This window comes from Etheostoma cragini, chromosome 9 (assembly GCF_013103735.1).
Source record: "Etheostoma cragini isolate CJK2018 chromosome 9, CSU_Ecrag_1.0, whole genome shotgun sequence".
Taxonomy (NCBI): Eukaryota; Metazoa; Chordata; class Actinopteri; order Perciformes; family Percidae; genus Etheostoma; species Etheostoma cragini.
In genome coordinates, this window is record NC_048415.1 from 7955337 (window position 1) to 7980829 (window position 25493).

The 25493-nt window shown below is 38.6% G+C and overlaps 2 protein-coding genes and 1 long non-coding RNA gene across 5 annotated transcripts in view; all 3 read right to left on the reverse strand.

Moving 5' to 3' along the window:
• Window positions 1–1289: 1289 nt before the first annotated feature.
• On the reverse strand, window positions 1290–2310 carry LOC117950066. Its single transcript, XR_004657806.1, has 3 exons — window positions 2220–2310; window positions 1981–2080; window positions 1290–1369 (listed from the first exon to the last, which is right to left on the reverse strand). It is a non-coding gene; the product is annotated as an uncharacterized LOC117950066 (long non-coding RNA).
• Window positions 2311–8597: 6287 nt separating this feature from the next.
• Window positions 8598–13845, reverse strand: acer1 (alkaline ceramidase 1). Of its 3 annotated transcripts, none has more exons than XM_034880741.1 (7): window positions 13547–13845; window positions 11944–12062; window positions 11691–11805; window positions 10990–11128; window positions 9658–9795; window positions 9433–9570; window positions 8598–9235 (listed from the first exon to the last, which is right to left on the reverse strand). In XM_034880741.1, exons 2-7 carry the CDS (start codon window positions 12034–12036, stop codon window positions 9058–9060), a joined length of 801 nt encoding a protein of 266 aa, XP_034736632.1. In that variant the 5' UTR covers window positions 12037–12062; window positions 13547–13845; the 3' UTR covers window positions 8598–9057. The 3 variants fall into 3 exon arrangements, with proteins under 3 accessions (XP_034736632.1, XP_034736633.1, XP_034736634.1); XM_034880742.1 differs by having other exon boundaries at window positions 11944–12056; window positions 13544–13845; XM_034880743.1 differs by lacking the exon at window positions 13547–13845 and adding an exon at window positions 13102–13177 and having other exon boundaries at window positions 11944–12056.
• Window positions 13846–14611: 766 nt separating this feature from the next.
• Window positions 14612–25493, reverse strand: part of myo1f (myosin IF) — a 21774-nt gene continuing 10892 nt past the window's right edge. The window contains exons 9-28 of the mRNA XM_034880738.1: window positions 25139–25271; window positions 24478–24662; window positions 24252–24332; window positions 24016–24102; window positions 23704–23790; window positions 23276–23443; window positions 22325–22410; window positions 22152–22233; window positions 21895–22001; window positions 21708–21806; window positions 21435–21579; window positions 20352–20466; window positions 20085–20254; window positions 19313–19458; window positions 18181–18327; window positions 17955–18103; window positions 17730–17792; window positions 17049–17256; window positions 15896–16056; window positions 14612–15470 (exon numbers count right to left, since the gene is read on the reverse strand). Coding sequence (XP_034736629.1) covers window positions 15394–15470; window positions 15896–16056; window positions 17049–17256; window positions 17730–17792; window positions 17955–18103; window positions 18181–18327; window positions 19313–19458; window positions 20085–20254; window positions 20352–20466; window positions 21435–21579; window positions 21708–21806; window positions 21895–22001; window positions 22152–22233; window positions 22325–22410; window positions 23276–23443; window positions 23704–23790; window positions 24016–24102; window positions 24252–24332; window positions 24478–24662; window positions 25139–25271 — 2496 coding nt within the window. The 3' untranslated portion in view covers window positions 14612–15393. The remainder of the gene's footprint in view (window positions 15471–15895; window positions 16057–17048; window positions 17257–17729; window positions 17793–17954; window positions 18104–18180; window positions 18328–19312; window positions 19459–20084; window positions 20255–20351; window positions 20467–21434; window positions 21580–21707; window positions 21807–21894; window positions 22002–22151; window positions 22234–22324; window positions 22411–23275; window positions 23444–23703; window positions 23791–24015; window positions 24103–24251; window positions 24333–24477; window positions 24663–25138; window positions 25272–25493) is intronic.

Consider the following 25493-nt stretch of genomic DNA (forward strand, 5'->3'; position numbering starts at 1 on the left):
CCTTTAAATCCTCCTTTCCAATATGTAGGAAGAGAGAGAAATACCAAAAAGCCATGCCCCACAGGTTTCACAGTTTTATTGTCATCAAGAGCGTACCTAAACCTCTAAACGATTGCAACTGATTTAAAAAGAATGCTCAGCTATTACAGTAAATAATAATCGTCATTTGTACATTAAAAACATACAGTAGTTGTGTACTAACTAAGAGGGCTTAAATTTACAAAATAATTGTTTTTAAAGTAAAGTTTTTACTAACAAAAAAAAACTGTACAAACAAATACATTAAATGAATGCAGGGCAGAAAATTTCTCATTGGCAAAAAATGTTTGCATGTAACTAATGCCGTTTTACGCCACACGTACAAAACATCCATACAAAATTATTCAGTTCCTTAGGGACAAGTGCTTGCAAATAGTGCTATAAAATAGAGTTATTTTGTTTTGTTTCTTCAAATGATGGAAAGTGGAGGTTAAAAACAGATTTACTTCCTCTTTGAGGCCCTATTACTTCATCATAATTTACCCTAAACACATAACTGAAAAATGAAGACCTTGAATTTCATAATTCGGAAAAATCACAGCTTTACAATCTGCAGACATGACTGGTTTACGTCCAGGACAGGCTACAGTCAAATAGTCAGAATACACATCTGTAGTCTTCACCCTGCTTCACAACTGTTTCTGAAGTGAGTTTAACACATTGGTTGTTTTCAACAAATTATGGATGATGGATCTTGCCTGCAAGACGGATCGCAGCTGAAAACAAGAGAGTGGAAACATCGGGAGCAGTGGATGGCAGCCAGCAGACACAAACAAAGTTTCTTCAAACATTTGAGATCTTCTAGTTCTATTATAAGTTGTGGTTCCCCAAAAGCAAAATTAAAGTGCTCATATTATGCTCATTTTTGTTTAAAAACACCATATTTTTGTTGTACTGCACATTGCTGCAGCTCCTCTTTTCACCGTGTGTGTTGATCTCTCTGTTTAAGCTACAGAGTGGGAAATCTCACTTCTGTACCATCTTTGTTGGTAGTTGCACATGCCCAGTAGCTAGGTAAGGACTACTAGCCATTCAGAGGCAGAGTAGGAGGGCGTGCCATGCTAGCAGCTATGCAAGCATTATAACATATGTTACAGCAGACAGGAGGTCACTGTTGAACAGTCACATGTAGAAAATGTTGGCACTGTATTTGCACATGATCCTTGATGGTAAAAAGTTGTGGCTCAGCCTGCGTTCGCATCTCATAGAATAAACATTTTTTTATTCCGTTCCCCTCTGTTGTCTTGAGTCTTTTCAGGGCCAATAGCGATGCTACTTGGTCGGCTTGTGCGGATTGACTGCTGCCATTACTTCATGATTTGCTGGGTTTCTGAAGAGAGAAAACATTTAGATGCAAAAAAGCACCGTCATCATATAGAGACGCAAACCTCCCCAGATCCAAATTCTGCCTTTTTTGTTTTTAATTTGAGCTGTAGTTAAATAATTTACCGCTTTCATCAGGGTGAACTATACTCAAAATAACAAAAACTAAATCTTTGTCTGTGTAATGAAAACAGAAGAATAATATACAACAAGAAAAAGGTAATTCAACCAATACAAAACAATTTTAAAAGAGATACAACATCACTATGACTTATTATACAATATTTAAACACTACTCCTGCTATCAGCACCGACAAACTGGAGCAATTTAAATACCAAGAAACAACTGAGGTTGTGCATTAAATGAGCAGGATTTCTGGAGTTTAGTTAGTTTTGTTACTGACTGTTTAATTGATTTTAACAACTACATTGGCAAATATATGCAATATCTTTTATACAAAATTTTGTTGTGAGATTTTTTTGTGTAAAATGCTTCAGGTTAAATAATCTAAAAAAAGAAGAAAAAAAAGAATGTTACTGAGATGACCTTGGGTCATTACATCATATTTTCTGCATGCAAGTATCAAAACAAGTATTTCTGTTGGCATGCTGACCAACCTCTGACACATGGGAGGTCTTGTATCTTCTTAGTTGGCGGTAAACAGCAGTCTGGACTAGAACCTGTTGCTGCCTCAGGGCCCTTTGGTACTACCATTACCTAAAATGAAGAGACAACAGCCAGGCACATTATTTACCTTGAGAATATACATTACATGATTGCTGCTATTGTTTGCTACAGTCAGTCAGTCATCTAGCTATTAGTGAAGTCAAGCAGCCAGTCTGTCAGTCAGCCTCACCCCTCCAGCTTTGATCAGCTTTCTCCTGAATTCTTTGGTGGGGTTGTTGAAGGCGAGCGTCTCACAGCGCAGGTGGTCAACCTCTAGGTTATCTTTTTCGGCAGCTCCTGATGAAAACAATGGAAGGAGTATTTTCTTAAGTGATCTGTGTCCTATTCAACTTCTTGCATGACAAAGTAATTTTTGTTTGCCTTTAGGCATTATAGCCTTGCATACAGTCAGCTCTCAAAACTGACATATTAAACAAAAAATGATACAAGTTCAATAAAGGAACTATCACCCTAAAAGTCAATAAAACAGACGTACTGGTCAAGACGGCTAGCTTTATGTTTTAATTTAAAACGGTTTGTTTTAGTCTTAGCAAACTCTTTACTATCACACATTCAATGCGATGAACAATAAATTGATGATTATAACCAGCAACATTTGTCATTAGCGTCATGATAATAATTTGGTCTAAACCCCTTAGTTTAAGATTTTTATATGTAGGGGAATTTCGGTATTTTTCAACTTGAAGTCCAGTATTGAGCAGGAACACTGTAACCGGCAGCTGGAAACGAGGCAAAAACACACCTTAAATGTACATCCACCAAAAGTGGTAAATTTGGGCACTCATATGCTCAGATAGTTATTATAAGTACATTATGGAAAGTGCAATCAGAGTATAATGCTGCATAGTACAGCAAAGGCCAACACCTTCTCATTCAATGCGTTTCCTTTATTTTCATGACTATTTACATTGTAGATTATCACTGAAGGCATCAAAACTATGAATGAACACATGTGGAATTATGTACTTACCGAAATAGTCTAAAAATAACTAAAAACATGTCATATATTCTAGTTTCTTCAAAGTAGCCACCCTTTGCTCTGATTACTGCTTTCACACTCTTGGCATTCTCTTGATGAGCTTCAATAGGTAGTCACCTGAGATGGTTTCCCAACAGTCTTGAAGGAGTTCCCAGAGATGCTCAGCACTTGTCGGCCCTTTTGCCTTCCCTCTGCGGTCCAGCTCTCCCCAAACCATCTTGAATGGGTTCAGGTCCGGTGACTGTGGAGGCGCAGCTCTCCATCACTCTCCTTCTTGGTCAAATGGCCCTTACACAGCCTGGAGGTGTGTTTGGGGTCATTGTCCTTTTGAAAAAGAAATGATGCTCCAACTAAACGCAAACCGGATGGGATGGCATGCCTGTGCTGTATGTCAGAGATTGCACACCTCTGGAGCACTATGGGTTAAGTGTCTTGCTCAGGGACACATTGGTTGATGGACATAATGGTTGTATTGCAGTGAGAACTGAACACAGGTCTTCCTCTCTCTTGGAGAGAAGACCACCTAATACTTTCATGTAAAATACAAAGTGACTAAAACTCTGTCCTTTCTTACAGTAAATGGATGAAATATTTGGTTGCTCCGGGGTGGGGAGTGCACCACTCGGCACCATTATCTTTCCACACACTCTTCCCCAGTCAAAATCTATTACAACTCCTCCCCAGTCAAACTCCCTCAGAAGTTATTCATCCATCCGACAACGAAGATCACCAGCCTCGTCCCTCAACTGCCATCCCCCCCACAAAATGTACCACAGAGAAACAGCACTACATCATTCCTTGATACAGTACATACCGGTCCCATGCTGAGAGGACGGCTGCATTGGTGTCACTGGTAAGGCCAGAAGTGACAAGGTAGAGACGCCTAAAAGAAAAAAGGAGGTCACATGAAAACAAAAATGTGACCTGCATGGGTCAAGTCTTAAGCTAATCTAAAGAAATTGGAAAGCACCAACAAGAAATGATTGGGTTGCTGAATGAATCACTAAAAATAAAAGATGTAAAATGATATTATGTGGCTTTTTGATACATAAAGAAATTGAAACAACAGAAAGTGAGCAGTGATAAGATGGTTTACATTCCCAGTTGTAAAATACTTCCACGATCCCCTGCTGATTTAGCCTGGGTTATTACCACCCAGTTACCATGAGCCGCCACTCGGAGACACAGCAGAAGTCTTGATGATGAAGAGTCACTTCAAATCAAAATGCCTTAGGATTAAAATGGTAAAGTTACCGTCTCAAAGTTAAAGTCATTAGATTGGTTATAATGAAACTTACACATTTGCTGCAACCCACCTTAGAGCCTTTTAAAACATTGCAATATTGTACTACTACTTCTAAACTACTTTGAACTTTTCATTTGAGCTGAGGTGCATCATAACACCCTCGGGAAATAGGGGGTATAACTTTCAACTTAAGTGTATCTTATCCTTAAGGGTGGGCTCAAATCATGTCTCTGTAATGAGAGACATCATGGTTGCTGGGCTGTGGTGGGTGTGGATCTTCAATGTTGTGTTAAAGACCCTGCTCATCTTCATTAACTTGGTCTCCATCTAAACAAATGTGTAGAATAATAAGGTGCCCATTATCCCTGTAGGGCTTCATCAACTGTAGCAACAAAGGGTGGGCTGAATCAGCAATGATGTCCATTCCCTCTGGTACCAGAGCCTGAGGATTCAATTCCAGTTGCCGTGCTACATCAGCGTATCAAAATGCTCTTGCATCACGCCAACTTCCAGGGTGACCTAAGTTGACACGACAAAAGTGGCGCTTAATGTCACAGAATCCAAAGAGAATGATGGAGTAAAACTGTTTCCTGTTATAAGAGCCTATGGGGCTGTTACAAAATGGTTTGACAATGGTAATGTGACATCCATCAAGAGCGCAGATTTGGAAAGCCAGCTGTTTGAAATTGTAATTGCAATTTGTCAAGTGCTTCCCATGTGGGCCATGAAATGTAATGTGACAGATGTGTGTTGACCAGTAAACAGAAGTGATGGAGATGGATTGACATGGTTGATTTTGAAATGTTGAATCAATCTGCAACACCCCTATATAATAATATATAATAATAATAATTAGGCAGATTTTATACAGAGTTATAATAACTTATTGTGCTTCCTGGAGCATTTATTTCACTAATATGGTTGCTGACAAATGATAACCATGTATTAAATACTTTATATGAAATAATAATCAAACCCTCTCCTAAACAGCATGAAAATAAACATTATATATAATATATGCTATATTCCTCTATTATTTATTCGTTTTTATGAATGTATTAATTTGCCAAGAATGTAGGAAACTTTCTAAACTTACTTGATCATTTAGGAGCATCATCAAAACTGTGAAGTAATTTAACAAAATGCATCATAAAAATGAACACACTTATCACTAGCAGTGTAATTCCATGTGGTTACATAGTTAATTATATGGTCATAACTAACACTGTGCTTAATAACCTATTTTTGAAGGGAAATTAACTACAATTTGTCGCCAAATGGGCAGGACACCCACCAAACCACTGGCCGCTCGTGGGATTGTTGTTGGGAGGCAAGGAAGGTGGGGACGAAATCTGCCTGCCTGGCTAAGGGAAATAGCACACAGAGCGACACTGCCAAGCCTCCTACTCACCAACACCAGATCAATCACACACAAACTGGATGAGCTACAACTACACACAGAACTGCTGCTTTATGATTTTTACAGAAGCCTAGCTGAACACACTTATCACTAGCAGCTAACAGCATTGTCTCCTGGGAGTTCAGTTGTAGCAGATAAAGGTCAAGAGTGTGTGTGAAGAGTAAAGAGCAGAGTTGGTCACAAGGGAAGAAGCTTGGAGTAAAACTGGGAGAATATAGCAGGTGTTCAACACACAGAAGAGCCTTTTGAGTTTGATGGTCGTCCTTATTTATTCGAACCTGAGAATACAGAGGAAGAACTCGCCTCACAAGAGTTGGAAAGAACCAGACAGAGAGGTGGAACAGGCAGGTGAAGCAGCTGCCTCAAGCATGAGCTACAGCTGGCAGTAACGTTATTAGTGTGCACATGCATATTGTTTCCATGTAGTTACATAGTTACTGATGTGGTCATAACTACTACAATGCTCAATTACCTATTTTTTAGTAGGAAATAAAGTACAATTAGTCACTGCGAACACATGGAGGACACCCACTATACCCCCCGGGCGCTCAGGGGATTGTTGTCCGCTGCGGGAGGCGAGGAAGGAAGCTAAGGGAACTAGCACACAGAGCAACACTGCCAAGCCTCCTTCTCTCCTACACTAGATCACAGATCACACACAAAAAGGATGTGCTACAAATACACACAGAACTGCTGCTTTATGATTTTCACAAAAGCCTGGCTTAACATACTTATCAATAGCAGCTATTAGCTAGCAGCTAATGGCTAGCTCTAGCGTCTAACCAGGCAAGCAAGCTACCCACCCGCAAGATCAAGACAGGGTAGGTGAGTTAAAACAGTGTCTAAGTTGAAAATGCATCTTGACATAAGGGCTCTGTTCATGTTGTACAGACATAGTAATTGCATTGTGTGTCTGTTAAGAGGCACAAAGGCCCTCTTAAACTTGCCCCGTTAACTGCCGTTTTAGCTCAGTGGAAGCTTGTGCACGTAGCTGCAGCTACTCAGTGTTGGCCGTACTGATTCAGGTCGGGTTTTTTCAATCCAAAGTACTCACATGTTTATAACGTTCAAGATTAACATAATAATTTAACGGAATTAACCTTTAAGTACAATTTAGAGATACTTTACTGTAGTATTTCCATTTTATACAACTTGTTTACTTAACTACATGTCAGAGGGAAATACAATGCTTTTAAAGGTCACTTACATTTTGTCAATAGTTTTATTGTTACAAATTAACTACCCAACACTATGTTAAGCAATAACATTATGAAGACGTACAGCTTTCTGTTCAGATGAAACATCTGCCATTTCAAACAGAAGCTGAATAACATCAGTGTAACAACATTGCCATTGCCTATTGCTTTGACATATCTTGACAGGGTACTAAGAATATAAAGACAACTCTTTTTTTGCCATTTGAAATTGTATTATTTGTCACCTTTCTCAATCAAATCATCTGACTGTCACAATTTAATATTCAAAGATTACTTTTGTAAAAAGTACTTTTTTTCTCATCACCCACAGGAGGTCACTATTGAACAAGTCCAAAGAAAGGCTGTGTGCATTTCTTTTGGTAACATATCTATTGTTGTATCTATTGTATCCTTCAGAAGAGATCATGTGAATGGAGGCACAATGTACCTGAATATTCTCAAAACATCCCCAAAATCGAGAGCTTTTTGAACAAAAGAACCTTTAACAGTTCAGAGATTACATAGAAAGAAATACAAAAGAAACAGATTTGCATGTGACTGTTGTGGTCAGTCATACAAATAAACTTTAGAGGAATATTTCAGAGGTCCTGAATGAGTCTAAACTAGTTTCCTTGAGAAATTGACCAGAGAATTATCTTGTATCGATGTGTTACTGACATGTTAAATATGTTTAATTCACTTTTATTGAACAGGTATTTATACAAAATTAGACAAAACTTTGTGTAAGCCTATCTGTATGTTGTGGTATTTTAAAACTTTATGTAAACATTTCACCATGTACAGAATAGAATGTGCATTCATATCTCGAAAATAGTGATTAGTAATTGATTTTATATACAAAAAATACACATGATCAAAGAAAAACTTTTCAAAAATACACAATTTATCAAAATTCCTTTGTCATTCTCTAGCTTGGACTGATTCCTAGCAGTCATTTTATTTGAAGGCTCTGACCCAAGCTGCCATGATACTCAAACAAAACTTTTGGGGCTTGGGGGGCCTGTGTCTGACTGAGAAATTATGTAACTTTCAAAAGAAACAATCCAACATTTACACTCATCCAACACCATTATTGGCCAGCTATGCCAAGCCGGGAGCCTGTGTCTGAATTGACACAAATATTTCTGTCCCTTTTCATGTGTGCAACGCTTCCTGTCTGAAAATGTGCACAATTATCCCATGTTTAAATTTCAAATCTCTCTATGACGGCTGGATCTTCAGTGTCAATGTTTAGAACAACTATAAAAACTTTTTTTTCTCGATTTGTGATGTTCTACCTATACTAGTCTAACTTTGCCAGACCCTCCTCCAAAGCGACAGGGTCTGGCTACTCCACATTGCATTCGGGGATCGGAGGAAAACACGCTATGGTTAAATGGCATTTCTTTAAACCAATCAAACTCAGATTGGACAGATGGTCTCATTAGCTGTCTCAATTGTTCCTGCAGAGATCTGAAGAGCATCCAACAATAGTCCTCATAAATCCACCGACTTTAAAATTCCAACTCAAAGAAAACAGAACATTCATCATACATTCATCCAGCGGATTTTCCTGCAGCACTGTAGCAATACCTGAAGTGGAACATGAAGGATATAGACCACAAACTAGTCTGACCATGGCCTGTACCCAGCAGGCCCATTCAGTAATTCATCCATTTTTTGTATGTTATTTTATTATGTTATGTAAGATTCTGTTTTTTTAAGATTTTGGCTTTTATATATAGGACAGATTTAGGAAAATGGTAGAGAAAGGGTGAATTACATGCAGCAAAGGGCAGCACGTCAGAACCGAGCCTGCGGCTTCTGTGACAAAGACTGAGTCTCATGGGGTGCACGCTCAACCAGGTGTGCTAACCAGGCGGCCCATCAGAAAACAGTCTTGACTTAATAAAGTTGTTGTCTAGTGTTAGTCTATGTAGTGTAAGAAAAAATCAACTTGGGAGTTATAGAGGGTCGGATTTCTGTGATTTTAATTTTTGTGGTTGAGCAATTTTTTCAGATTACAGATTGTGTCCTTGGATTAGGTTGTGAAGAATAAAGGTCACTAGATTAAATCATTTTGATGGTCCCCATTTATGAAAACCTGTACTAACGGAGTTTACTAAAACAAATGTTTGACCAATGTTACAAATGATTTTAACTTTGTTAGCACCGTTTCAGTGTTTTTGTAGTACCATTGAGGACAATGTGAGGTAATCCAACAGCCCATTTATCACAGGGCCAGTACTGCAGTCCAGGCAGAGAGTAGGGTATCTCATAGTTGGCATCCAGGTAAGCTATCAGGGTGCTGGCGTAGGCCACAGCTATCACAATCAGAATATGCCTGGAATAAAAAGATAATGGAGATAGATACACACGTGCATGTCATTGAAAGAAACAACTACTAATTTGTTCTGCACTGAACATAGTTTTCTGAATTGATTATGCTCATATATATACACTGCTAGCTAGACACAGCTGAGTTCTTACATAATTTGTATGGAAACAGGGTTGGAAGGAGACAAGTAACCCAAGACTTACCAGATACCATGCAGGTAGCAGAAGTTTAGCCTCTGCCAGAAGCTGCAGCCAAAACGGTCACTAATCCAGCAGGAGATGGCAAGCACCCACAGAGCCACAGACAGCTTGGCCAATCGCAGAGCCTTTCGGTCAGTGCAGCTGAGAAAGTAAGAAAACTGGTTATAATAAATGATTAAAACTGCACCAAAACAGTTACAGATGAATGAAAAATCTGAATGTCCATACCATCTCATCTCGACAGCCAGAACATAAAGTAAATGGAGGCCGAAGCAGTTTAAAACGTAGGCGTTGGCTGTAGGTTTTACAAATGATGACACTGTTGTGATGACAGTAACCACCAGGATGAGGCTTGAAAATGTGGACCTAAGTATGAACAGAAAAACATCAGATGTGAGTGATCCAGTGATATTCTGCAGGTGAACCAGAACTCTCAGGTGCGGCTGTTGAACAAACACTGCACCTGAATTTCAGTATTTAGTTAACGCTTGAGATGAAGACATACTGTTTGACTTCTGTCCAAAGCTTCCTGTCACAGCATATCAATGAGACTCCTCTGCACAGTTATTATTCAAAATATTACAGCACATTACATAAAACCTGAGATGCAGGTTTTCTTAAACATGCAATATATTAGCTTTATGGCTACTTGTGGGCAGCAAGTTGTGAACACAAAATTGACATATCATCACTTTCTACGTTGACATGGCAACCTTGTTAGCAAACAGTTGCTACACATCCAGCAGTCATAGAGCAACATTAGCATTCATTTTAAGTGGTGTTTCCGGCCACCTGACAAGTCCAAAGATTGCTTTGTTTTTAGCTCTGATTTTGGTCTCCCCCCACTCTTAAGGAAAATATCTGGCTCATCAGCTGCTCAAATATGTTTAGCAGCAAGTTGCTATACTTTGTCTTGCTGCTAGTTGGTGCTAAGCACTATTACACATTGCATTTTTTTAGACCTTTTCCCATTGATAACAGCTGCCACTGTGGCCGGACACAACACTATGAGAGTACTAAAAGTGAACCAAAACAGTAAAGTTTCACATTCAGTAAAGTTGCCAAAGTTGCCCCCTTAATCTCTTGGGTCACTGTGTCTTTGTCTGGTAGGTCCGTTCAGTAATCCATCATTCAGGAAGACCAACCCATGACTTTGGAAAATTGTAAACTCAACGTGAGGTTCTTGAGTCAAGGCTTTGGGATTATTTGCAGGTGCTTATCAAATTTCTATTCATTCTTCCCCACCTTGTGGTGAAATATTTACACAGTTTGGGTGGAGCTTCATTCTTTCACAATAGTGAGAGTCCCTTTCTGTCACATTCAGGTAAAGACAGCAGTCCCACATTGTGTTTTAATGACTCTGTCAAACAGGCTCCATGACCAGCACAGGTTGGGTTTCAGGCATCAGAAACACTCTGTCATTGTTTGTCTTTTTCGGTTTAATTAAAAGATTATTGAGCTGTGTTTGAGTCCTTAGTAACATATAGAGATGAATAAAGACAGAAACAAACAGCTTGGCCTATTTGTTCTCTTGTTTGGTTAAAACTCAGGTTGCTTTACCTTTCTTTTATAAAAGAAGGGAAAAGTCTGCGGGGGAACCAGACAGCATATCCCATCGCCAACACCCACAGGATGGACAGCTCATCCAACATCTGGCCCATGAAACTAAGTGTCATGTGGAAGTATGCAGAGAAGATCCCTATAAAAAGAGTCTTTTTAATGTAAAACAATTTATGTGTTCATTATAGAAGACAAAACACACAGTTGGGCCAAAGAAAAAGGACATAGGGGGAAAGGAAAACACATAAGGAATGCAAAGTCTAAAGTTTTAGACATAGCTTCTGATTCTGTAAACATTGGTTTATAATCTGTTGATCATAAAATGATTAACGAGAAGAAATAAGCAAAAACATTATTTTGGCTACACAAATCTAAGGTCATTCTCACAAACACTCCTCTAAATATTGCTTTTTTCCTCATAAATTACGCAATAATTTTACTTTTTATTTATTCACATAAAGCAAGGGTAAATCCTCTTTGATGAAACTGATTATAACTGAGAAATCAATTATCAAAACAAGTCGCTCATTATTACAGCTCTAGTTACTATTAAATCTGTGTGTGGAAGATGTATGCTGACAACACAGGGATTCAACAATGACTTTTTTGAGATTTAAATAAGATACAGTGTATGAAATGGTGAGAGACACAGAGAGATAAACATGGAACTTATGAATAAAGAAGAAAAAAGGGTGACTGACCAACAAATATCATCATGGTCCAGACCATGTGAATCGCCAAGTTCCTCTCTTTGGCATAAGGGTGCAAAAGGTAAAGCATGATGGGAGATATAATGAAGAAAAAAAAGCTGCTCATCTGCAATCAAGCAACAAAACTGTGAGATCATGGAAATTAGACATTTACTTAATATTCAGTTAAATTAACTTTATTATAGATATTATTTTGTGAGAAATTAAGATAAAGATATATTGACATAAAGGCTGTAGTACTTACAGTGTTGAAGTACTCCACTACATGTTCAGAGTATTTGTAATTGTCTTCACACCAGTCGATTTCTGAACTCTCATAGGAGAAAACTCCTGCCATCTTTTCACTGGAGTAGACACCTGCAGAGCCACTGATTTATTAAAACACACCTGCAGCCTTACAGACTTGTGTGTCAGTTGTTCTCTCAGCAGAAAAACTGGGCGTCAATCCAGTAGGCTTGTCAAAGTGTTTGTATAGGTGGTTTATGGAAATAAGTTTCAAAAGATGTATTTATATTTGTATTCAAATGTGGCTGTGCACCCTTTCTCAGAACGTTCAGTAGTCGTTTAGGAAGTAGCTACTGTGAGAAAGGGAAATATACGAATAAAGCACAACCCTTTCCAACCATATGTTTAAACAGTGTATTTTTGCTGAGAACAAAACAAAAAACTAAGTAAACTAACAAGGGACGAACCGATCCTTTGCTTAAAGGGGTATTCCAGTGATTTAGCATTGCACTTTCATAAAGTTATTTGGCTTGTCAGAGAAAGATTAAAGTATAAGCACTCATTCTGCAGAATGGCCCAGTTCAGAATAATGTGATATAATAATATTACTGCATGTATTGTTGAAACAAAAGACTTTGCACAACTGTTTTCACAGTCACATCAGTATGTTTTAAGACTATGACTGATTCATTATACTTGTGGAGCAGTTGGATATTCACGGTGTCAGTCACGGTGGCATTTCACTATTCTGCCCCCACAACATGGAACAATTTACAAAAGTTCTGGAAATTGAAGGAAGTGGTTGCAATTGGTCAGTTTAAACTCTTGCTCAAAGGTTTGGAAATGAAATCTATGGTCTGTAAATGTTTTAAATAGTTTTATGAAATTGTTATGAAATTGTTATGTAATTGTCTGTAATGTATGGAATTGTTGTGATCTGTGCCGCTGTCTTGGCCAGGACTCCCTTGAAAAAGAGATTAGTAATCTCAATGGGATTTTCCTGGTTAAATAAAGGTCAAAAAAAAAAAAAAAAAAAAAGAATATTCATGGAATGCATTGTTTTCAAATACCATGCATTTAGTAAATGAAGAAAGAAACAAAGAAACAAAACACCTATTAAAATAATAAGATAAAACACCACATTTAGCTATTACCTTAATAGTAAACAATTATTTACCCCTTTCAGACAATTTCACTATAAGCTGTCATCATAAACTTTGTAAAGTAATGGTAGATGTTATTGCAGAGCTGTTATATTGAATTAGACTGCGCTGGTGTACCTAATAAAGTGGCACTGAGTGGCAACAGTATAGACCATTCAGTGGATATGTCTTGATTGATTACTGAAGTGTGGTAAGGCCTATGTTATAGTAAAACAAATATGCATTATTATAAGATTAACATGTTAATTCATGAAACAAGGACACAATAAACTCACTATTGACAGCAATAGCAACAACAGCAATATTTTAGTGATTTCTGTGTGACAGTTTTCAGTTTTTCTTCAATTATTGTTTTTTCATCAAAGAGCTGTAATAGTTTAATTCTAAATAATAATAATAATAAATACAAAACGTGTTAATTTATGGTCTAATTTATCAGAAATGATTGGATCTTACCTCTGCTGCAGTTGTCTGTTCGGTGTGTCAGTGCTGCTCCGCTCCAGATGGTACGACAGGTGCGTCGAAACGCTCCCAATCCTGTTGCACAGGATTGTGACGTCACTCATAAGCGTGTTGAACGGTTTAACATCTCTGGGCCAACATGTCACTGAAGGAATGTCTGGAATGGAATCACTTTTTTTAATTTTGTTTACTACGATAATGAAGTCTTTGAGTATTTTAGCGTAATTATCTGACATGTTTACGAATTGATTATTTACATATCACAAACCGACAAAAAGGACATGGAAGGGACTGATTACAGCATTAGGTGTTAGCCTACAAGTAGCTGCTGCATTCAGGTCTTCTCTCTAGTTGGGAGGTTCAACCAGTCCACCTGCCTCCGCTGCCTCTGACAAACACCAGCGATGCACATTTCAAAATAAAAGAATGAACGTTCTGCGTGGGCGAAAGAACAGCTACTCTATGGTGTGTGCGTGCGCGTGCGCGCGCGTGTGCGTGTGTGTGTGTGTGTGTGTGTGTGTGTGTGTGTGTGTGTGTTTGTGTAAAAGCTACATATTTGCGTTAGAAATTCTGTGGTGGTAGAAGTAGGCTATTCACATATTATACTTACTGTAAGTAAAGGTAGCAATGTATTCCAAATTTTAGTCATTTGGCCAAAAAACATAGGCATTAGCAACAAAATTACTCAAGAGTCCTAAGAACAAAAGGCTAAACTTATGCAAACTGGCACTGTTCTATTGTCATATTAATCATATAAAGTGTTCAGTAAAATCGGCAATGCCAATATGTTCTGACTTTCTGACCTTTTCATACTTTTTCAAGAAATATTTTTATTCACACAGTCATTAATTAAACTTTGCTTCTCATAGAGTAGGCTATATACAAAATATTAATAATTGCCAGTGTTTCTAAAGTGCTACGTTGAAGCACAAGAACAAGAATAAAACATAAATAGTTACACTGCTGCACTTTTCCTTTTATTTATTTATTTTTCTTGACTTAACCAGGTGAAACTTTTTAATAAAAAATGTTTTAAGAAATAAAAGACAAAAAATCAATTAGGTGTAAACCCTTTATTTTCCATACAAAAACAGGTATTGATTAATGTGAGCAAATTATGTAATTTACAAAATCCACAATTCAAAAAAAATAAAAATGCAAAATTGGCAGAAATAAACACTTTTAAACTGTAAAGTTGATAAGTTTCTTACTGGTGATACCACCAAAACCAGTGCCAAAATTCCTTGAGGTAAAATTATGAAAATATATTTCTTTTCTTTTATTGAGGTGAAAAAATATATGAGAAAAACCACCAACATTAGTAATAAACAGTGATCAAAAGTATTGTCTCTCTCATGTCTTTGCTTTGAAGCAGGTTTGTTATGGTGCGAACAACCAGTTCAGTAAAATAAAAATATAAAGACATGTATTATTATTTGATTTTATGCTGATGTCGTTGTCACGAGTACTGAGCAGTACTGGACGTTGCTTTGGAGAAAAGCTTCTGGAAATATAAACACTGCAGACACCAGAAAGCAATGCAGTATATTCAGAATGTGTTCTCAACTTTAGCTTTGATTCATTTTCAGTGAAGTAACAGCTCTAAGGAAGGTGTTGTGGGATCGCAGGTAAAGTGAAGGTAAAGATCTTGTTGCTATCATTCAGAACCTGAACAGATGAAATCTGAGCAGCTCGTGGCTGTGAAGAGGTCCACGCTTAAGTTTCCATTATGGACTAAAAGAACAATTCACAGGCAGTTTTAGCAAACAGTGTGCACTGCTTTCAACAAACACATATTTCTCTTCAGACATTGAAAACGTCCACCGGGACGGATCAAGTCCTGCTCAAATCTTTTCCACATAGTTACCAGGGAAGAGACCTTCCCTTCCTCGAATCCTGCCTGTCCACCAGCCTGATGGATCTACAGAGAAATGGGCAGAGAGATATTTCAGGAATTACTGTGGGAAATTTGCAAATTTCAATTTTTGAAGTTTTATGGTCGTATGCACAGTGAGGAAATAGGTTTCCCTGTACAAAGACATTTTTCCTTAGCTGTCCACAGAATGCTAATCAATGTAAAATCTACCATATGTACTACAAATGTACAAATTAAACAATTTTAAAAGGCAGCATTTGAAAAACATAGAAACAATAATAATAATAATAATAACAAAAAACATTGTGAATGTGAACAGTGCAAGTTACGCATGTGCAAACTGAAAAAATGTAAACAGTCAAGCTCAATAGTGATAGTAAACAGTGTGAATGTAAACAGTGCAAGTTATGCATCTGCAAATTGAAAAAGTGTAAACAGTCCATCTTGCTTTCCTTTTCATTTCAACACACCTTCTTTGACGAGGTCGAACACTTCGCTGACCTCAAAGCTGATCTCGTCCGTGTCCTGGCCAACGTACTGATATATTGCTCGGCAGCGGGGCCCCTGGGGCCGAGGCTGTGGTTTAGGAGCAGGAGGAGGTCGCTGACTGATGCTCCTTTTCCTCTGCTTCCTGTGACAAAGAGAGAAAAGGGAGGTGATGAAGAGTTAGAGACTCGTAAAGCTTCTTTTAGACTCAATGGTCAGACAGGGAGAGTCACACCACAGAGAGGACATTCCGGTTTGTATATCTTCATTTGTGAATGCTTTTCATGCTTCATCTTCAATGTTTTTCAGGTTTTATCTTCATGGTTTCTTCATAAACAGTATGTACCGCACATAGAGAGCTGAGTCATACCAAAACTTTGATTTCTGTTTCAGAAGTTCACGTCAACATTTTTAAAAACAGATTACTAAACATCTAGCCCCAGATTATTGCATGTGTTGTGGGGCTGCTTAAAAATTCATGTTAGTTGTAGTTTTTTGTAAACATACAAATGAATTGTTGTTTAACTTCTAATCACAAAAATGCTAATAATACAGAAGCAAGTGTTATAGTAAAAACTCATCAATCTTGGTTAATCCCAGCAACATATTTCACATCAGTATGTTTTAAACAAAGTGCTTGCCAAAATGTGTCTGACAATTTCTGTAACTTTCAGAAACCAACAATCCAACTTGTTTGACCACTTCAGGCAGTGATTGGCCAAGTGTGTGGAGGTGTTAAAGTAAAGAGGATTTCAATTCAAGCTCTATGTTTTCACACTTCGGTTACCTTTCGTGTGAAAACGAGTGCAACTCCATGCCTTTTAAGAGAGACCCCACATTTAAGGGATTGTTGTATCTTATCTTGCTATGACGGAGGTTTTAATGCCCTATTTATTAACAAAAAACAAACCTGTTTGTTTCAAGGCCTTTCCAGAAACTATAAACAGGTTTATCTCTCTCACAAACATGTAATAATTTGTTTGGGCTGAGTAAGTGCTGAGCCTCACCCTGATGTGTCTTAACAACTCAAAAAGCTTGGGTGCTCTCATTTTTTGTGACTAATCAGCTCCACCCACACATGCCATAGTCATCCCATCCTTCCCTTTTTTTTATATCTCAAGAAGGGCTCTTTCGTACCCTGACATGCCTTGGTCAGGCACATTGAGGAAGTCCATGTCCCCCTGGTTGTACTGGTTGTGGGCTGGGACTCGGGGGACCCTCTGGGAACCCATTTTTGGTAGAGCTGTGCTGGGCGGCCGGCCTTGTTTGTGTGGGGACGAGTATGTGATATCTGATGGTGGGTTGTAAGGGGCTCTAGAAACCTTGGCTGCTCCATTCTGGTGCGCTGGGGAGAGAAAAAATGGAACAAAAGTAAAGATAAAACCTCCAGATTTCAGTAACCAGCTGCTTCTCCTCAGATATTATCTCAAATTTAAGTCATATAGTGGGTTTGAAATGGTAAATGTGGATGAAGTGTTTGGGCAAATTTACTTAAGTAAGTAGCAACACATCAAGTAAAATGTCAAAGCAGGCAGAATGACTCCTGTCACTGTTATATTATACTGTATTATTGTATTCTTACTGCCTGTTATGTGTATACAGCAATTTTGTTGTAGCTGGTTAAAGTGAAGCTAATTTCTACTACTTTATTTCCTGTTGGGTAGGAAAATCTACAACAATACGTCATATTTCACAACAAGATGTTCCTTTGTTTTGACTGTAAAACCTTTATTTTCAAAGTAAGTTGTAACTAAAGCTGTCACATAAATGTAGTGTAGTAAAATATACAACGTTTGAATATATAAGTTGTAACTTTACCTCTGCTGGCAACATTAATTCTTCCTCCACTACGAGACTGTTGAGCACTCTTCTTGGTTGGTTCTGGAGAAAAAAACCTTAGTTAAACATTAACTACTAATAGTTAACATTTGCATAAACAAGAATCTACAGTATGTATAGTTAGTTAGATCTTTGTAATCTTTTCTTTAATTTGCCATGCTTCTCTTTACAGTGTACTGTGTCATTATTATTTTTTTTACTTACTGGAGGACTTGGGTAGACCATCTCCTACTGTGATAGTGAGGGTCTTCCCTGCAGGTTTGAGCTGGGCCAGGTCCCCTTGACCCCTCTGAAACACCACCACCCTGGAGCCTCCTCCACCCCAGCCCTCCTTCTTCACTCTGAACTCTAGTCTGAATAGGAATAAAGTGTGTAAGGGATTTGTGTTTCTATGTAAATATGTGCTCTCTGAGTGTGTAGGTTCCTCTACCTGTCCGCAAAGGAGATTGTCAGTTTTCTCTTGGTCACCTCCTCGTAGCGTTTCAAGAGCAGACTGAGGAACTCTGTCTTAAAGTTGGACTCCAGCAGACTGTCGTACTGGACCTCATGTAAGATAAAGAAATCATCCTGTCTTGTGCTGATGAGAAAAAAAAGCCCATTAAGATCAAGACACAAAGAAACCCAATTTTAAATTTTGAATTAAATGTTATTGGCAGCAGTAGCTGTAGTTAAATATGTTAAAGCTGTGTCAAGCTGTACTGAAAGTACAATGGTGATACTGAAAAGAGTTTAGGTTTCAAAGGTTTCAAAGTTTAAAGGCTCAGTGAAGTTGAAGTGTCAGTTTATGGGAAAAGTCAATGGCAGAGGAAGACATAGTTAGATTGTATGTAAAACTTATTTGACAGTCATTTAAATATATGTGAGAAGTTAGAAGGGAAATGTCTCTTTGGTTGAACTTCTATCAACTCATGGACATCTGAAACATGACAGCCTTGAGCATCACTGACACAAGACACTGTTTTTTTAATGCCCGAATAGGTTGGAACAAGTGTTTTACTTTTTAACACAGTGTTGTATTTTATAAAGTTTTTATGTAAACATTTCTGTAACTTTTGAGTAACTTCTAATTAAATGAGTGGACTACAAGCACAAAGTAACATAACAAATGGAAATACTCAAATAAAGTGTCAGTACCTCAAAAATGTACTGGAGTACAGTACTTGAGTGAATGCACTTAATATTACAAGTTAAGTTGTAATATTAAGTTGTTAGTTAAGTTTGAGTTAAGTTGTTAGTTATGTTTATGTTAACATTATATAAACTTAATATAATGTAAATCAAGCAAGACTTTTTTTGAGTTGATCATGCATGATTAATGTTTGTGGCCCTGGAAAGGTCAAGTTCTTGGCAGAGATGAAACTCAAAATAAAATAAAATTCTGTGACTTCTCGGTTCTGCAGAACATGTTCACAGGCTATATTTACTCTACACTTCTCACACAGTGGTTATTGACTGTTAAAGCAGCATGCCAGTTCTTGTATTTTCCACAACAGCTTCAACCACAAATGTCAAATGTTGCTATTACCAGGTAGTTGAACATCTTTGGTGAACTAGAGACCTACCTGAGAGAGACACCACTGATGCTTCCAAACTCCAATTTTCGTTTTAGCACCTCTTTTATCTGTCCCTTCTCAGGTCCTTTCTTCACCTTCTCTCGACCAATCAGATAGATGCCTTTGGGGGTCATGATCAAATCTCTCTTGATAGACTGGGTTGGGAGAGAAAAAAAGGAAGTGAGAACTGTGAGCAATAATAGAAAGGAGAAATCCACAGAGAGCCATCCTATCTTCCTATTAAAACCTTTTTAATGAATGTCCATTACATTCAAGCCATTGCCAAATGAGTTGATACAAAGCTAATTAAGATTATGAGCTCCACAAAACTCTCTGTTTTTCTCAGTATGGATGTGTTCAGAAACTAGTATTGTCAGGTGACTATCCTTCGCAGAAACTCCAGTGAAGATAATTACTTAAAGTGCCCATAACATTTTCAACAGCTCATTTTCAGGTTCATAATTGTATTTTGAAGTTGTTCCAGAACAAGTTTACATGGTTCAGTTTACCCCCAGAGTGGGGTGGAAAAAACTGAAAGCTTTTACCATGTGGACGCAGCAACAGTTTTGTTGTCATTACTTAGAATTTGTCATGGTTTGTTGTCATTACAGAGAATTCGTCATTGTTTGTTTTCATTTCTTAGAATTCCTCATGGTGGCGGCAAAAACTTTGCAATACGGCTTTGAAGGGGACAGACTTGTGCTTCATTTACTGTAAACATATCTAACAAAAAACTCAAATTTATTCTAAAAAAACACAACAATGCTTTGTGAAATTTCACCTTGAACCTGCGGTCATACTTGTTGACACAATCAGCGAAGTCGACACGCTCCCTCTTGGTCAGGAACTGTCGCAGCTCAGGCCTCGTCTCCAGGCCGAGGTAGTCTCCGACAAAGTTTCTGTTGATGCTGTTCTTCCTCCGCTCCTTTGAGTTGTACAGGATGTCTGAGGCTGTGTTGCAAGGATGAACAAACGGTCAGAATCACACAGCTACAAATGTGTAATTGTGGTGAGAACAACATGGAGAGGTTTTGTCTTTGTAACTCACCCTCCTCTCTCATCTGTTCATACTTCTTCCTGGCAATGTATCTTCTCCAGGATTTCTGAATGATCCTGGCAAATGTGTCAAACTTCCTCTCCCTCATCTCCTCCAGCAGGAAAAGCTGTGGAGCACACAACATGAGAAGGGGGAGATTATATTTTGTCACTCATTTCTAGTTTTTCCATCAATTTGCTTTGTAAATCTCAGCTCACAAAATGTCACAGCATGTCGTTTGAAGTACTTAAAACTGTATCTTTACAAAAGATGCAGATCTTAATTCTCTGTAGAGACATTTTTCACATTCTTTACTCAAACATTCAATCATTTCTAGCCACTGGGGAGTCAAGTCTGATATCAACTCCATTTGACCTCTGTCAGGGTAAATGGTTGTCTCTTGAGCAGCTAAATGCTCCACTATGTTCACCAGCCAGTGTCTAACTGGGTCTGTCTGCTGTTTGGTGCTACAGTGTTTTTCCCCCGCTAAACACAGCTGCCAACTGTGGCTGAAAACAAAGCTATGACAGCAGTGAGAGTGACCCAGAAGTTTTGGCTGACAAGTAAACAACGGGTTGCCAAAGCTACATAAAGCAGAGAGTATCTGCGGAATCAGGGGATAATTCTCTGTAGGTCCATCAGTGACCCCTTTTACATTGTAACACCATTTTTACATTGTCGTTTGATTTTAATTTTAATTTTAAAAGACTAATGATTACAGCGTCCTTTAAGAAAAGTTGCAGTACCCCATAGTGGTACTTCATTCACACAGTCCATGAATAGATTCTTATTGCTGATGTATTATAGTTTGAATGGCATTTTACCTTTGTTGGGATGAAGCTAACATTGAGCAGTTTTATTTATAACATTGCATGATATTTTATAAGATCATTTTGCTTTTTATGCAATATTATAATCTGTAAATGATTAGTTAAAGTACAAAGTAGCATGAAATGGAAATACTAACTAAAGTACAAGTAACTCAAATGTGTACTAAAGTACAGTATGCAAGCACATGCACCATGTTACATTCCACCATGGATTTATACAGATGCAAAATACAACCCACACTGAAATATATAAAAAGCTGGTTACCGATTCAGGGTTCTTGACGAAGACCTTGGTGCGTCCCATCTGGTACTGGTCGTTATCCATGTTGACAGAGCGGAGGAGGTGAAGGACCCCCTGCTGTTCTGGACCCCTCCAACATGGCCATGTCTCAGCTGTCAGAATGGCATACCTGGATACAACAAGTGCACACACACATCAAACAAAAGTCAACCACTTTGTGAGTGTGTCTGAGCGCTGTTCTTCTTTCAGGAAAACACCCAGAAATACATGAACCCTTCCAAAAAGGATTAAACTCACCTCATCATAAACTTGTTGAAGACTCTGCGGTATGCATATCCAGCCCTTCTTACACGAATGTTTTCCCGCAGTCCAAGGTATTCGACCTGATGCCTAGCCCTAAAAAAACAGATGGAATACCATTATTACTTAAGAAGAGTTCACTATGTGTTTAAGTGTACACGTTTTTCACCGGGAGGATACTGACCTACTCTCCTCCCAGTCTTTTGGTCTTTTTGTCTCATTGGGTTTGAGGCAGCGGATATAGTGCGGAGTGCATTTCATCAGCGTGTTCACTAGATCATTAGCTTGTTTCTGTCAATAAACAGCGTGTGATCAAATTCATTGTTACAGTACACCCAAAGAATTCTTTCTTTATTGTGTTCATGCATATTTAAACTGTGGGGGGAAATGAAGGCTACAATTGTTGAAGTATTTCAAGTTACTCTCAGTTGAAACTCTCACCTTGATCTTAGAGCTGGCTGTGGTTGGCCTGCCTTTCTTCTCATTGTTGAGGTTTTCAGGGAACAGGCTGCAAATGAAGTTACTGTAGAGACAAATTTAAGGGATTTCCTCACTGTATTTTTTTAATTAAACTTGTTATGAGTGAATACATCCGATTGGTGTAAGAGGCTTACTATTCGCTGCTTTGCATGAGCTCAATGAGGTCAGGGAATAGCACATCCCGGTTTCTTTCACAGAAGCCGTTGATATCATATGACACCTGAGATGACACCAAACATTACAACTTTAAAAAAACAGGCAAACAGTAGATTTTATCAACCTAATCTCAAAGAATTCTGTGAGACGAACACAGCCCCTTAACTCAAAATGTGTGGCAGTTTCACAGAATCACAAAACAATTTGGGATGGGCCCTAGATTGAATTCTGGGAAATTAACACGGCCCCTTAATAGTCTGTGATTGGCCAATGGAACAATTTTGTAAAATCTATCCATCCCCTTAAGTTAAGGAAAAGGTTGTGGGGGAACGGTGTGACAACGGGTTGCGTTTAGGAAAAGAAGAACGGGATGGCCATATACAGCGGCAGGTTGGGTTCAGGAAAAGAAGAATGGGTTAGTTTAGGAAAAGAACAACGGGTTGGGTGTAGGAAAACATCAAAGGCTTATTTTAGAAAAATAACATTGGATTGGGTTTAGGAAAAGAAGAACGGGTTAGTTTAGGAAAAGAACAACTGGTTAGGTTTAGGAATCGGATTTTCCGGCTACCGTTGTCGCTCTTAATGCTACATCATCTTCTCATTGACTTAACTTTAACATTGTTTTCTGTGGTGGCCACACGGAATTTTCACACATTCCGTGCCACTACCACGTAATGCGGTGATAACAGTTTGGGATAATTTTACGGAATTCAGATTTTCTGATGCAGCTTTTTATTTAGTAGGGATAAAAAACACTTACGGTTTAATGTGTTAATGCGACGACAAATGTTTACTTTGTCTTGGTTGGACAAAAACCTCAATCACACCACACATCAGCCAACAAACTGTTTCGATTATATATAATACATCATCTTGTCATTAGTGTTTCTGCTACAGGAGTGTCAGTTTTACCGATTTCAGGTTCCTACCTTGCCAGCGTAGTGGTGTATGACAAAGCCGGAGTTCCAGTTGTTGAAATGTTCATGTGTTCCCACGGCGGCCTGCAGTTTCTGCAGCAGAGTGCCATCTGCACCTTCTCCTTTGGCATGCAAAGTGGCACACACATCATCCAGCACGCTCATTATACCAGGAGGGTTCTGCAAGGAGAGGACGGTATGGATGAATCTTACTGGAAACAAACAATCACCACTTGCAACTAATAATACACATTTGGAAAAGTCTAGACAGAAAAAGGCTGTTTGTGATCACACCTTTTTTCCTGACTTTGTCTCTGGCAACCATAGACACGCTAGTTCAGTTCCTCTCATGAAAAAGTTCAAATTGATCTGTGTTAACCCTGTGTTTATTTGTTGGTTTTTTGGTTGATCCTTGGTTAGTGATGCACTCAAGAGCTTACCAATTTATTTTCAATGAGGTCGCACACAATCTTGTTGTTGAAATAATCAATGGGAGTCCACTTTATCCCCTCCTGCACATACTCTTCCTGAGACAAAATTAGAAGACATAATTAAGAAAGGATCTCAAAAGAAAACAGGTTAAAAAGCATTTCAAGGCAGTGGGTTTGAAATATTCACAACCATAATCAGACTTGATTAAACGGAAGCTCCCTCTTTGTCTTTATAAAGTGCACAGTACCAATGTTGAGAGACACAAAAGACCAACCAAGACGTGGCAGAATTTACAGCAGCTATGAAAGCAATGTAACTACCTGCTCAGCCTTCAGAGTCAGTTCAATAAAGATCTGTTGCAGTTTCTCGTTGACAAAGTTAATACAGAACTGCTCAAAGCCATTTTTCTGCGGAGGGAGAACACAATCCAGTCAAAGTCAGATTATCACCACAGTAAAACAAATCCTGCTGTGCTGTATCACCTGTAAAATTAACATCTGTTATTTTAGGGGCTGCATGTAAATATGATGGAACTGTAAGTTGTAGGAGGACTAACCTTGAATATCTCAAAGCCGTAAATGTCAAGAACTCCGATACTGAATTCTTCGTGTGGTTTTTGAATGGCTTTATTTATGGCCTGGAGAAGACGGATGGAGTAAAGGCAGGAAGGAAGTATTAAACACAGAAGCATTTATCTCAATGTGTGTATGTATCTCAGTAAAAAGAGGATTGCCCTGTTCATTTGATCTCTTTTGTTGCTACTGAGATCGAAAGTGACCTACCTCCACCAGGTAGTCAAAGAGTCGTGCATAGAGGGCTTTGGCCAGGGCGTCTCGCGTGTACGTGGCCTGCTCTGTGTTAAGGGTCACATTAATGGACTCATTCTTCCCTGACCATTGCCGGCTGGTCAGCTTGTCCTGCAGACGGTTGGGGTCAACGCCCAGCAGATAAGCGGGGAAGGCAAGCACTGGAGCACACAAAAGTATTTCAAATCAACACAGGCATCAATAATGCATTTTTATGGCTTGTAATAAAGATTCAGATATGTTCAGCTCCAAGATTAAAAATGTAAAGACTGCCTGAGTGTGTATGTGTGCAGTAAATATAGACTTGACTGAGTACAGTGTGCAGTAGTTTAAATTGTAGCCAATGTAGAATGGTAAATCTGCCATCCTGGATGTAAACACCAATTATCTATTGTGCAGAGAATCCCCACGCAGCAAGCAAAGGAGAAGATAAACAAGGTGGTACTGATGTGCACAACCTCTATCAATTAGCAGGATGTCTGCCATGGAACTGCTTTGTCATGGTGAGCTCTAATTTTCTCACATCCCTTGGGGAGAAAACAGGATATTTTATACGCCAGGTGGGAATGTTTGTGCACATGCATGGATGAATTAATCCATTGTGTCTGATGTGTTGTGTTTGTATTGCCTTACTCACAGTCCGGGCTTTCCACCTGCCCATAGTTGCCTGCTTCTATGAAACTGATGTTTCCCAGGTGGAGGATGCCTGCGACGATTTGCAGCACCTGAGTCTGGTCGTCTCCTGAGATCCCAATCACCTGCATGGCTTCCTGGAAATCCACAACACATAGGTAGACAGTGAGGGCAGTAGTTTGTAGCCTTTGCAACAACAACCATGGATATATATGGATATATACACTGTGTATACTTTTTTCTTTTCACTTTATCAGATAGTGTCAGTGGACAGACAGGAAAGTGGGGAGAGAGAGAGAGAGAGGACAACATGAAGCAAAGGGCCGCATGTTGGATTCAAACCCTGGCCACTGCAAAGG